This window comes from Emericellopsis atlantica (assembly GCF_019669845.1).
Source record: "Emericellopsis atlantica unplaced genomic scaffold F5Z01scaffold_43, whole genome shotgun sequence".
In the NCBI taxonomy this organism is placed as follows: domain Eukaryota; kingdom Fungi; phylum Ascomycota; class Sordariomycetes; order Hypocreales; family Bionectriaceae; genus Emericellopsis; species Emericellopsis atlantica.
Window position 1 is genome coordinate 39,755 of NW_025764745.1, and position 12,923 is coordinate 52,677.

General features: G+C 41.1%; 2 protein-coding genes across 2 annotated transcripts; one reads left to right on the forward strand and one right to left on the reverse strand.

The window, feature by feature from the left end:
* Positions 1–2,003: 2,003 nt before the first annotated feature.
* Positions 2,004–3,356, forward strand: F5Z01DRAFT_630406 (uncharacterized protein; the record flags this gene model as incomplete). Its single annotated transcript, XM_046261727.1, has 2 exons — positions 2,004–2,123; positions 2,199–3,356. The coding sequence occupies 2 exons, from the start codon at positions 2,004–2,006 to the stop codon at positions 3,354–3,356; spliced, it is 1,278 nt and encodes a 425-aa protein (XP_046113960.1).
* A 1,209-nt stretch (positions 3,357–4,565) lies between these two features.
* F5Z01DRAFT_667445 (uncharacterized protein) lies at positions 4,566–5,678 on the reverse strand. The gene is made up of 2 exons (XM_046264278.1): positions 5,480–5,678; positions 4,566–5,428 (listed from the first exon to the last, which is right to left on the reverse strand). Exons 1-2 carry the CDS (start codon positions 5,550–5,552, stop codon positions 4,842–4,844), a joined length of 660 nt encoding a protein of 219 aa, XP_046113961.1. The 5' UTR covers positions 5,553–5,678; the 3' UTR covers positions 4,566–4,841.
* Positions 5,679–12,923: the final 7,245 nt, after the last annotated feature.

Below are 12,923 nucleotides of genomic sequence, written 5' to 3' on the forward strand. Positions count from 1 at the left end.
GGGCGGGAGTCCTCTCGGCCTCGGACAAAAATCCTTCACCCTTATATATTTCGTCAAGGGCGCGCAACGCCTTTCGGCAGTTGGCAAGGTACTGCACAAAGCTCTATTAGCCAAGAACGAGCAAACAAACGCTAGGACTAAAGTTCACGCTTACGGCGGGGGAGGAGCCGGAGGCATACTACTTTATCTATAGCAGAAAAACGGACGGTCTATAGTCTATGGTTAGTAAAGCTCGAATTTCAAATACAGAGTATTGCTAGACTTATAAAGGAGTGTAGGCATAGCCTGCGGCGTAGCGTTAATAGCGCTTAGCGCGCTAGGAGGAGGGCTCGTGATATTCGAGGGTAGATTTGCCCGAGATAAATACGCGAACGTATTAAAGGCACGGTAAGTACCGGAGAGCACTTTCGAAGGGAGGGCGCTACTTTATAAGTATTTAAGTAAGACGAGCAAAGCGCGAAAACTTACCTTTTAACGCTTCTTAGGCGTCTTAATCTCGTCGTTATCATTATCGTCGTCGTCGTCGTTAGCGCTATCGCGAGCGTTGGTCTACTTCGCGGCCTGCTCGGCGGCTAGCCGCCGAGCTTCCGCCACTTAGGCGCGGGTCTAGGTAAGGCGCTCGTAAGATAGAAGAACTATTCGCATACGTTAGCTAAGCTCGTAAAACTTAAACTAAGCGTATCAAATATACGGGCAAGCATAATAAAAGTAGTATAAAGAGGAAATATTAAATTCCGGCCTTAGGCAGGGGAATACGACTCTCTTATATACTTTCGGCCTCTTACCTTAATGCTCTAAAAGTATTATTCGAGTTATAAATAGCCTATTGAGGCCTTAATAACCATTCACGAACAATAGCAATTAAGGGTATCACTATATTACTAACGCTACCTACAGGACCCAATAATATTAGATTAACCCACATAAGCACTATAGCTATTAGAACAATACTCTAACGCCTTAGATAAAGCAGAGACCCTACCTTAGAACCCTACTAATCAGCAACGATAATAATACTCGCGTGGTTAAATAACCACATAAGTAGGGGGTGTGTGATAATAAGCCTACCTTATAGCGGGGCTAGGCTCGATTAAGATTCTACCGTTAGCGGTGAAAAGGTAATACCGGAAGGGTGAGAACCTGAAATTAGTGAGACCGGAGGTAAACGACCCGGAATATAGGAAATTAGAGAGGAAGGCTCTAAGAGGATAGGATCATGCGATCAAGAACGCATAAATAGAGCCTCAACGGCTATCTCTTTTGTAATAATACAAGGCACTTGAACAACCTTCTCCACAGCGCATCACACTATACTAGTTAAGTCGCCACCGAGTACTTCCTGGTAGGTTGCGTCTATAAAGTTTGAAGGCGTCTGGTATCTCCTCAAACCCGTACGGCCAGGCAAAAAAGAGTCATGGCAAGTAATGGTATACTCTGAGAACTAGGAATAAGTTACTAGAAAGGGACAAGGAGGACGAGACAAACTGTTAGTCCGCTTGCACCGCAAGAGTTCAAACCCAACGATAACCGACGTGCAAAGAGGGGAAAGCGGTAGGGTCACAGAAACAGTCACTGCTGGCGGATATGAATGACTTATTTCCAGACGCACCCGAGGTTCCATTGCGTGCAGTTATGTGACCAACTTGCGTGGCGAGGCCTTGGCCGCAAGTGGTCCCTGTCAATCTGCGTGCATTATTTCCGCCACCAAGCATCTCTGAGTCTCTGACCATGTAAGCCAGAAGATTGACCATAAGAGCAACACTGCATCTGCCTACTCCTGCTATCAAACCCTATCCTTTAGATACTAGTCCTGCAAGATCTCTGACATGATGGCTTCTATGAAAAGATTGCACTCGAGGCTCCTGGCCACTATCCTTGCGGTCTGCGCGATTCAAACCGTGCAAGGAATACTCACGGCCACTCCCACGTTAACGCCTGTCCTCGTGGAGAATGCAATGGGAAGACTCGGCCGTAATGGGCAAATCATGGACGAGAATCCAAGCATGCCCCATGATCCAGACACGAACCCTGATTGTTCTTGGTGGTGGGACAACGACGGGAGCATCAGTTGTGAAGACATGCCCCGCGAATGGGGCATAAGTCGCGAGGACTTTTTGGCTTGGGTAAGAAATGCCGCGTCCGCCCCAACAAGAGATCCAAGTATAGTTGAAGTTTGCTGACGCTTCGATCTAACGCAGAATCCTTCCATCCGTACGGACTGCAGTAACTTTATTGCTGGTCGCTCATACTGTGTCGAAGCACCATCTTCTCCTCCACCGGGCAACCCGACCGTTACATCCCAAGATCCAGGAACAACAACAGCCCCGGACAACGGTGTCGAGACACCACAACCCACGCAGCCGGGCATGATTGGCACTTGTGACCGATTCTACCTTGTGCAAAAGGGCGACTCATGTTCTATCATTGCAACTAACAACGGGATTCCGCTTCAAAGTTTCGTCAGCTGGAACCCCTCCGTTATGTCTGACTGCAGTGGACTCTGGGCCGAAGTTTACGTCTGCATTCGCGTCCTCGGATACCAGTCTACTACCGTCAAGCCCTCGTCCACAACATCTGCTGGCAACGGCATCGCTACCCCGCAACCCACGCAGCCAAACATGGTAAAAAACTGTAACAAGTTCTATTTGGTCGAACAAGGTGACAACTGCGCCGCAATTGCCTCATCAAATGGCATTTCACAGGCGCAGTTCATCCCCTGGAACCCATCTGTTCAGTCAGACTGCTCTGGGCTCTGGGCAAACGTCTACGCATGTGTTCAGGTGGTTGGAAATCCCACGAGTTCAAGCACAAGACCTTCTACTACCCAAGACAACGGCATCGCAACCCCGTTGCCAACTCAGCCTGGCATAGTGAAAAATTGCGACGGATTCCATCTAGTGTCCTCTGGTGAAAGTTGCGCCTCCATTGGGGCCAAATACGGGGTTATCGCCGCGCGAGTCCAACAGTGGAACGGTTTGACCAGCGCGTGTGCCGGGTTATGGGCCAATGCTTACGTCTGCGTGCGGACGATTGGTTACAAACCTACAAACAACCTCCAATGCGCGTCTACTGGCAAGACTTGGGGTGGCAATCAGCCTGCCGCTCTATCCAGCGTCGGGAAATGGTGTAACGGTGATTCGAGTACGGATAGTAGCGGCGCTTACACGCTGGCGCAGACAAAGACTGGCTGCTATAATGCTCCCAATGGCTCGAACAAGATTCTGTTCACGGCTCGCAATGACTTTGGAGCGGCCGCCACGCTCCCCGTGGCCCGATGCGAGGAGATTATGCGGGCGCAGATCAACGGCTGCACAATGGGGGGTTCTGGTACCTCAGAAGGCTGGTGGTTTAGGTGAGTTTCTGCCCCCCCTGAGTGCTAGAAGATTCGTCGCATGCTAGCTATTGAATTACAGTGCTGTGGTTGTCGCCGGAAGATGTTAGGAATTCTCTAGAAGTAAGCTAAAGATAAATAAATATAAAGATGAAAACTAGGTAGATATAATAATAGTGATTAGCTTAAGAAAAATATAATATTATAGCTACTTAAATCGGAGGCGTAGCTAGGGTTCTAAACTAAGAGCTTTTTCTTTAAAAACCTTAGCTATATTATTATAAACCTTTAATAGCTCTTGATTAACTTATTATATTTACTAAATTTTAAATATATAAAGATATCGCTAAGAAATAGGTCTCTTATACTCTAACCTCTCTTTTAATCGTTTGTTTCTTAGTAAGTATTTACTTTAGTATCCTCGTTCTATTACTATCCTTAGAGGACCGAGCCTAAAAGTATTATAAGTCTACTTAGTAGGGCTTATAGTAGCTTTATTAAGTTATGCTCGCGGTTATAATTCTAGAATATTATTAGCCTAGCTATATTAATAATATACTAGGCAAGCGTTTCCTTAGAACTATATATGCGCCGTAGGCTAGAGTTAGTAGGAATATATATAATAATTGTATTATAATAGCTAGTTTACTATACTTAACTTATTTTTACTATAAGAAATTCGCTTTCTAAAAGACTAAGAGAGCGCCTAGCTAATTTAATTTAGAAAGACAAGGAACATTTAGCTAGTATAGACGCTCGTGTCGCTCGATTTAGATTAGAAATACTTAGTAAAGCCTTCTTATTTATATTGTCCTTGATTTTATCCCTGCAAACACATACTATCTAGGGAGCTCGGTTACGCTGTGGTAACGGATAAGGCGTGTTTAAGTCCAAGTTCTATAACTCCATAGCAAGTAAATATAAGACTAAGAACTACATTAAGGAGGACGACCAGGTCCTGAAAGAGCTTGACAAAGACAAAGAGGCTCGATGTTATGAAAGAGCCTAACATAGTGTTGTTTTGTGATTTATCTGTTGTTAAAAGTACACGGTTCTCGGCTCTAGTGAGTCACATGCGAACACACCCAGCGCAAACACGCAAGCGTCGGTGATCGTTACTTACTTCACATGAGTAACTATCCACCAGTTCACTCGCACGCTGCGCATGCTAGGCCTGGCCTACTTTTGTCCTGATAGTGGAAAGACACACAAGGCGAGTCACAAAAAAGAGTTCTCTGAAAAGTACTTTCTTAACCAAAGCACTATACTCAATCTGCATATTCTAGCGCCCTTACTCTAGTACCCCTTGCCAACCACCCAATCTCCCGCCCTAGACCTCAGTGCGCTCCAGGTGGAAGGAACCTTGTTGCGCCGCAGCTGCCTCAACATGCCAACAGATTGAGCATAGAAACCCAACGCGACTTGTTCTTTCAGGAATCGCCTAATGCTGCCCAAGATATGAGTCTTCTCCTTTGTCCTCTGTGCTTCTTGTAGCCATAGAGCCCGGCGATTATGAAGAGTCACCAGCCTCTGATGGCTCCTCGACGTGCGAGTCGGGAGGGCTCTCTAAGCGCCGCATTCTCGAAGAGCGGCTGGGGGGTATTGGAGGCTCGAGTGAATGCTTGGATCGAAGCGGCCCACTGGACGCCACCGGGCCGAGGACGGGGCCGATGTTGGGGTGAATAGGTGTCTCGTCGAGGAAAGCCTGTATCCACGGGGTGATATTGTATTCGGCAGCCAGCTCTAGAGCTTGCTCTTCCGGAATCCAAGGTGCACCGTCAGTCTCGTCTGGGCTCGTGCTAGGCAGCGACTTGATATAGGCTCGCTCTGCCTCCTCATCTGCAACTTTCGCGTAAGGAAAGGTAGCCTTGAACAGGCCTATAGCGGAGATGTAGCTATCCGAGGTTCGACGGAGCAAGAAGTAACAGCTCGGGCTCGGGTTCGATCTGATTAAATCAGAGACAATGCCCCTTGGTAGAGGCACGGGCATATGCACGTAGTCGGCTGTGACGCAGCCGTCTTTCTTGTCGCTACCAGTCCTTAGCTTGGCCATGAGCACAGCGCTCGCGAAGCGGCGACGCGAGATAAGCTCCGAGTCTATGTATGTTAGCAGTAAATCACCGTGATCGGCGCACGGAGCCATCATACGAGAGACCTGATGCTGCGCATCGGTCAATAGCGGGTTCGACTTGGCGGGGAGGGTGCGCGCCGCGGGACTCATCGTCGAGGAGGTAGATTTATTTATACGCGAACCAAGAAGATAGCTACGAAAGTAACGGTGATGTGAAGGTTGACGATGTGCGCGAGGTTACCACATTGGCGGCGACCTTCACTTACATGCTGGCTGTTGAGTGTCAGGCTGGTTGATCAGATAACCTTGATTGGTCCGCCACTGCTTCGTCCGGGGAGCTTCGGAACTAGCGGCCCGAGCACCCGAGTCCACTAGTACGGGAGTATCCGGCCGAGCCAGACATGAACGACATTGCGGTCGCTGCAAGTGAATCACGAGAAGATGGGAGAATTTCTATTATGAATTGCGCGACGCATCCAGGAATGAAGTACAATGTTTTAGTTTCAGAAGCTGGCATGCGCCTCTGCTACACTTGGAACGTCCTTGTTCGTCAGGCAGCCAAGGCCCTCACGCACTGACGGCTCCCTATTCGAACGTCGCAGGCTGAAGTGAACAATAGAACTACCCGGGCCTATGCGAGCGATTGCGCTCAATTCATCACAGACGTGTCTGGACTTGATTCTGCGTCTCTGACAGCTTGAATCTATCTGCATCTCGTCATGGCACGCACCAGATCCCAAACTGCGCGCGCCGCTTGTAGCGACGACGGATAGGGCGACGACGCTCTGCCCCCACGCGCATCCACTGCAACTGTGTGACGGTCGGGTTAGACTAGCTATAGGGTAGGTAGATCTAAAGTCGGTTTATAAACTAAGTATACTAGGATATCGTTAACTTAAGCGGTCGGGTTATAGTCTATATGCGAGATAGTAGATCTTACGTAGATAATTATATTAATAGCTAAGGAGCTAGTAGGGACTAACTATAGTAAAGCGTAGCTTCCTATATATTAGTTATAAATATAAGGGCTTATAGGAGCGTCGTGACCTAGTGAGCTATGCGTTAATATTAGAGCGTAAGTATAACATTCGGGTCTAGACTAGCTACAGGGTAGATAGAATAGAAGTCGGTTTATAAACTAAGTATACTAGGATATCGTTAACTTAAGCGGTCGGGTTATAGCCTATATACGAGATAGTAGATCTTACGTAGATAATTATATTAATAGCTAGGGAGCTAGGTAGAGACTAACTATAGTAAAGCTAGGCTTCCTATATACTAAGGTAATTATTATCCTTAATAATAATCTATTCTACTTATTCGTAGTAATTCATAATAATCGTAATAATCGTAGGTACGATTATTCGTATAAGTAATAATCGTGCCGTGAATAGGTAGAAAATAGTAGGGTATACCTAGAAGCACGTGAAGGCCGTATATTAGGTCGTAATATAATACCCCTCCTTCCGAGATCTTATCCCTAAGATTATTTATTACGCGCCTTTCCTAACCTATTAGTTCTAGTAAGTTCCTTCTCCTTTAACTTCCTCGCTATATCCAGCCGTGTCGCTAAGCGTGCGTAGAAATCGTCTTCTAATACTAAAGAGCGTAAGATCCGTCTTCTCGAAACTATTTTCGCATACTCCGTCGAGATACCTACTTACTCTAACTATAAGCGTCGCGGTCTTAAAACTTATTAGGTTTCTACCGATAATTCCTCTCGTTACGCTAAGTACGTCCGTTTAAACCGCTTAGCCTACGACGTTAGTAGTATTTCTACCTCGTAGCTTCGTAAGATCGCCGAATAATATTAGAAACTCGAGACCGAACTTAAACGAGCGGAGGAGAAAGTCTTACGCCTCCGAAAATAAAAAAAACTATAGTTTAAGAAGATAATAAGAGCTATATCTCGTGGTATTAATAGCGTGGAGGAGCTAGAACGCGTAGAGCGGGAGGAGGCTAAGCGCGAGTAAAGGCGGTTAAAAGTATCGGGTTCCTCCGCTAGTCGTTCCTTTACTAAGAACTTCCTAGAGCCTAACTTTATATAGGCGTGGGATACTATATACGAGGACATGCCGCTCGATCCTTCGATCTTAGCGGATTTTAGTTTAGCTAGGTCCGATAGAACTATCGTAATAGGTAGCTATAGTTCGTGAGGTATTTAGCGGGTTCTTATATATTTTCGTTACTTACGTATCCCCTCTATTTAATAAGGTATTTAGTTTCTCCGTTAATTATTTATTTATCGATTATTCGTTCTAGTTCGTAGAGTTCCTCTAGAACTTCCGGTTCGTAGTTTATTTTTACGTTTTATAGTACTTTCTTAAGTAATAAGATATAAAAAACTAGGTATATCCTTATACTTAAGGGTAGTAAAAGTTTATAATTAGTATCTAAGATAACTTCGTCGATTTCGAATAGTCTAAGTTTTTTATAATCGAGCTTTAGTAAGGGTCGAGTTATTATAAAATTTTTACGTAGTAAGTAGACTATATCTCCCCTCCGAAAGATCGGTCCCTTCGATCTTTTCTTATTATAGTATTTCAATATTCGTATACGTATAAATTCGAGCTATCTTTTTATATATTTATATAGTAAGCGTAGTTAGTCTGCTTTAAGTATTGCTTTTTTAGTAAGAGGTCTATCCCTTAGTATTTTACTACCGAACTCGGGCTCGTATCCGTAGTTCGCATAGAATAGTAAGATTTAAGTTAATTCTATAGATACGCTGTTATAGGCGAGTTAGGCGAGTAATAATTTCGAGACCTAATCGTCCTATTCGTAGTTAATATAGTACCGTAGGTATTATTCTAGTATCTAGTTTAACCTTTCTATCTATCTATCTATCTAAGGGTAGTAAGCTATACTAAGCTTATATTTCGTTCTAAGTTAAGCTATTAGGGCTTACTAGAATTTCGAGGTAAATATCGTTCCTCGATCCGAAATAATTTCTTCCGGAAGGCTATAGTTAGCCACGATATATTTAAGTACTATATATACGAGTATTTCTACGTTTATTACTTCTTAGTATAGTAAGAAATATCCGAATTTATTTATTCGGTCTATAATAACGAATATACTATTATATTCGACGTTAGATCCTAGTTCTTTTAATTTAAGTAGCTTTATAATATAATCGAAGGCTATTAATTCCTATAGTCTTAAAGGCACTAGTAGTAGCTTTAGTTCTCTATATAGTTTATACCATATAGCCTTACTACGTGTATAGTCTTCGTATTATCCGACGATACGTGCGATATTTACTTTAATTCCTTAGTAGTCGTACGTTTATTATATTCGTTCGAGAGTCTTCCTTACTCCTTAATATCCTGCCGTAGGGTATATATAAATATTAATTAAGATTTTATCGCGTAGCGGCGGTAGTATCTAGAGTAATCTATTCCTAGTAAGTCTTTTTCCCGTTTCTATTATATAGTCGTCTAGTACTTCCTTTTCGTGTTTAGATACCTAATCTAGTATTTTATCGTAGTATATAGTATCTACTTCGACTCTAAATATAAGGAGGTTAAGTGCTATTTATATATAGTTTCTTTCGTTATTTTATTAAAGTATCTATCCTTTTGCCTTTTATACTTCGGTATCGTAGTCTAGTCGGCGGCTAAGTACGTTTACTCTACCGTTTTCCGATCCTTTCTAATAGATAATCTTAATATCGTATTCGGCTAGGAATTCAGCGTATCGTACTTATCGTAAGCTAAGTTCTTATATCGTAGCGAAGTAGGAGATATTTTAATAATCGGTATAAACCTTAGTCCTAAACTTCGTTCCTAGTATATAGTGCTTGAATTCTTTAATAGCGGCGATAATTACTAAGAATTCTTTATTATAGATAGGGTAGTTTAGTTCCGCGCCGTAGAGTTTCTTCGAAAAGAAGGCGATTAATCTTAGATTATTATTATCGTCTCGTTAGCTAATTTACGCTCCTATAGCGTAGTCCGATACGTTTATTTCTAATTCGAGTGGCCTTTCGGGGTTATAGGTTATAAGCATAGTATTAGATATTATGCTATCTCGTAATATTTCGAAAGCCTTCCTTTATTCTTTTCCGAAGTAGAACTCCTTTTTACTCTTCGTGAGTTCTATAAGTAATACTACGATCTTCGCGAAGTCGCGTATAAAGCGCCGATAGTAATTTACAAACCCTACGAATATTTATACTTCCTTAAGGTTATTTTCTAGTAAGGGCTATTCCTTAACTATATTAATCTTTGCTTATTCTATTAGGATTTCGTTTAGTTTAATTATATATCCGAGAAAGATAATCTCTTATATATAAAACGCGTACTTCTCTAGGTTAACTAAGAGGTTCGTATCTTAAAGTATTTTTAGTACTTAGTAGACGTATTCCTTATATTCTTTAAGGGTCTCCGAGAAGATTAGGATATCGTCTAGATATACTATAACGAAGATATCTAAGTACTCCTTAAGTATATTATTAATTATTCGTTAGAAGGTAGCTAGAGTATTAATAAGGCCGAATAGTATTACTAAATACTCGAATAGACCGAACTTAGTGCGAAAAGCTATTTTCTATTCGTCTCCCCTTTTTATATAGATTAGGTTATAGGCTCCTTTTAGGTTAAGAGTAATAAACTAGTTCTTACTATAAAGTCTATCCTTAAGCTCGTTAATAAGCGGCAGGGGTGTCCTATCTTTAATCGTAATATCGTTAAGCTACCGATAGTCTATAACTAATCGTAGCTTCCTATTTTTCTTTAGCACGAATATAACGGGGTATCTTACTTCCGAGGTAGAGGTTCGAATATAGCCTTTCTTAAGTATTTCGTCGATATATTCTCGTAGTATCTTAAGTTATTTTTAGTTAAGGTTATAGAGTTTATAGAACTTAGTCGAGGTTCTGGTTTTGAGATAGATTTCGTGATCTTATTAACTATATTAGGGAATACCTATTTCGAGGGTTTCCTTAAATAACCTACTATATTTACGATATTCTAGAGGCACGTTCTTTATTCGTTCTTCTTCCGTCGTAGGTTTCTTCTTCTTTTCTTCTTATAGGGCTTAGTTTACTTCGAATATCTTTTATATAATATTAGCGATAATTTATTTTCCTTATTTATATCGTATACCTAGTTATATAGCCTTCTTGGTTAGTACTACGGCTTTTGCCTACTTCGGCTCGCTTATATCCTTTAGTAAAGATTCTTTAGAGGCTAAGTTATCGCGAATATTCGCTTCCTTTTAGTTAAATAGTAATTATCGCGTTATCGTGTCTATCCACGCTAACTAGCTAGTGCGCTAATCGATTACTAGATTACTTCTCGTTAACTATAGGTAACCTAGTATTACGTTATATTTATATAAGTCTATAATATCGAAGACGATTGTCTTATAGTATCCTTATATCGTTACGTCGAGATAATCGGTCTCGCGGTCGATAGTTCTACTATTATAATCGAAGCTTTATCCTTTAATATTAAAAAGCTTATATACCCGAGTTTTATAATTCTATAGTAATATATATCGGTTAACTACTACTAGTGAGATATAGTTACTTATTGCCCTATTATCTAATAGTGCTCGTAGGTAATATCCGTTAATCTAGACTTCTAAAATTATTTTTTATCTTCCGTTTGTCTCTACGGAGTAGAGGGTTTTTAGGTTTCTTTCGTCGTCTTATGCCCTTTTTATAGGCGATGTTAATAGTTTTTTAATAGGTAGTATTCTATATCGATATTATTATCCTTAGGGTCGTATACATAGCTACCGTTATATAATTCTAGGTATATCGAGGGATATTATTTTCCTTATTCTTCGTATAGGTAATATATATACCCGTAGTAATAGACTCCGTAGTCTAGTATATATCCCTCGAAATACCTATATATAGTATACTACGTATATACTTTTCCTTACGGAGTAAGGTATTCTCGTGCCTTAATCCTATATCGTAGGTATAGCGTTTCCTTCGCTTTAGTATATCTTTCGCGGTTTATCTTACCTTTACTAATATAATCTCGATCCGCTTATTCGGTAGGGTCGAATAGTAACCTTATACCGTTAGGGTACTTCTCGTATCCCTTATACCCTTATCCGTAGCTTAAGGCGTATTCCTTACTTTTAACTATCTTAATACCGAGTAATACCTTCGCGGTATTCTTATATCGCCGGAGCTCTTCTATCTCCTTTTATTCCTTAGTTCTATGCTAATCGAATACCTTTACCTTAGCGTGTCGTGGATAGTCTACTAACTAATACCTACGCTATATTTTTTAGTCTCGTACGTATACTTCGGGGTATTTTACTAACTACCTTAGTATTATATATCCTATACTAGGTTCTACGTATATATACTCGTAGAACTCCGCTTTATACTTTTCGTATAGGTCGTTAATAACGCGGGTAGCTAATCCCTTAATTAGGTAGACTTAATACCTTCCTTTATTAGGTACGTATATTCTATAAAAGTAATATATATAAGAGATCTATAAGAGTTCGTAGTATTTTAGCGTATCTAGGTATATACGTAGGTCGTCTCCTAAGACTATTCCTCGGTCTATTACCTAGTTAATTCCTCCGTCTAATATCTAAGCGGGGATAACTATCTAGAGGTCTTCTCCTTACGGCAGAGGGCTATATCGATCTATCGCTACTTTTATCTATTCTCGTGGGGTTACTCGTCCGTGTAATAAGTTAGTCTCGAGTATCCTTTTCTTCTATAGTAGTTCTTCTTCGTAGTCTAGGGTATCGGTTATATCGCTTCCTGAATTATCGCTATCCTTAGGGGTTATAGTGATTTTCTATATAATAGTAAGGGTCCTTACCTTCGGGGCTTTTAGGAACTATCCCGATTCTTCCTTACTGCCTTTATAGGTATAGTAGTTATTATTATAGTATCCTAACTAGTATAGGGCTTCGTGCGCTACTAGTTAGTTTATAGGTTACTTATTAACCTTCTTTAGTATTTTTTCCGTGTTAGTTACTTAATTAGGGTATAGCACCTTAGACTAGCTTAGGTATTTTATATCGTAGCCGGACCTAGTTATATTTAGTTATTTTAGCTTACCTTTAGGTACTAGTCTCTAGCCCTAGCTTCGCCCTTTCTTTAATAAGCGGTATTCGCGCTTTTAATAACCTAGCTTACTATAGTTATAGTAGGTTAAGTTTTTCTTATTATTATCTATCGCGGCGAGTTATCGTTATATAGCGTCTAGGTCTATAGGTCCTAGGTTTATCGTATATACTTATACTATATTCTATTATCGGGGGCGTCCTTAGTTTAGCTAGTAGCGACGTCCTCCGTTATTATTATTTCTAAAGTTTAGGTATAATTAATTTATATTCCTCCCTTTCCCTAATATTTTACGCTTTAGGTATAATCGGTTATCGATCTTAATTACGTTCGTAATATACTCCGTGAGGGACTTAGGTATATCTTTATCGTAGAGTTACTCCTAGACCTCTAATTTTAGACTATTAAAGAAATAAGTTATAAGAGGTTCGTCGTCCTATCCGAGTTTACTAGATAGTTATCGAAACTTT

What these genes read in the sequence shown, in the direction of transcription:
- F5Z01DRAFT_667445 (XM_046264278.1), bottom strand. Translation starts at nt 5,552, where the DNA reads ATGAGTCCCGCGGCGCGCACCCTCCCCGCCAAGTCGAACCCGCTATTG. An exon ending in TGCGCAGCATCAGGTCTCTC is followed by an intron (nt 5,429 to 5,479) that starts GTATGATGGCTC and finishes TAACATACATAG; the next exon opens with ACTCGGAGCTTATCTCGCGT.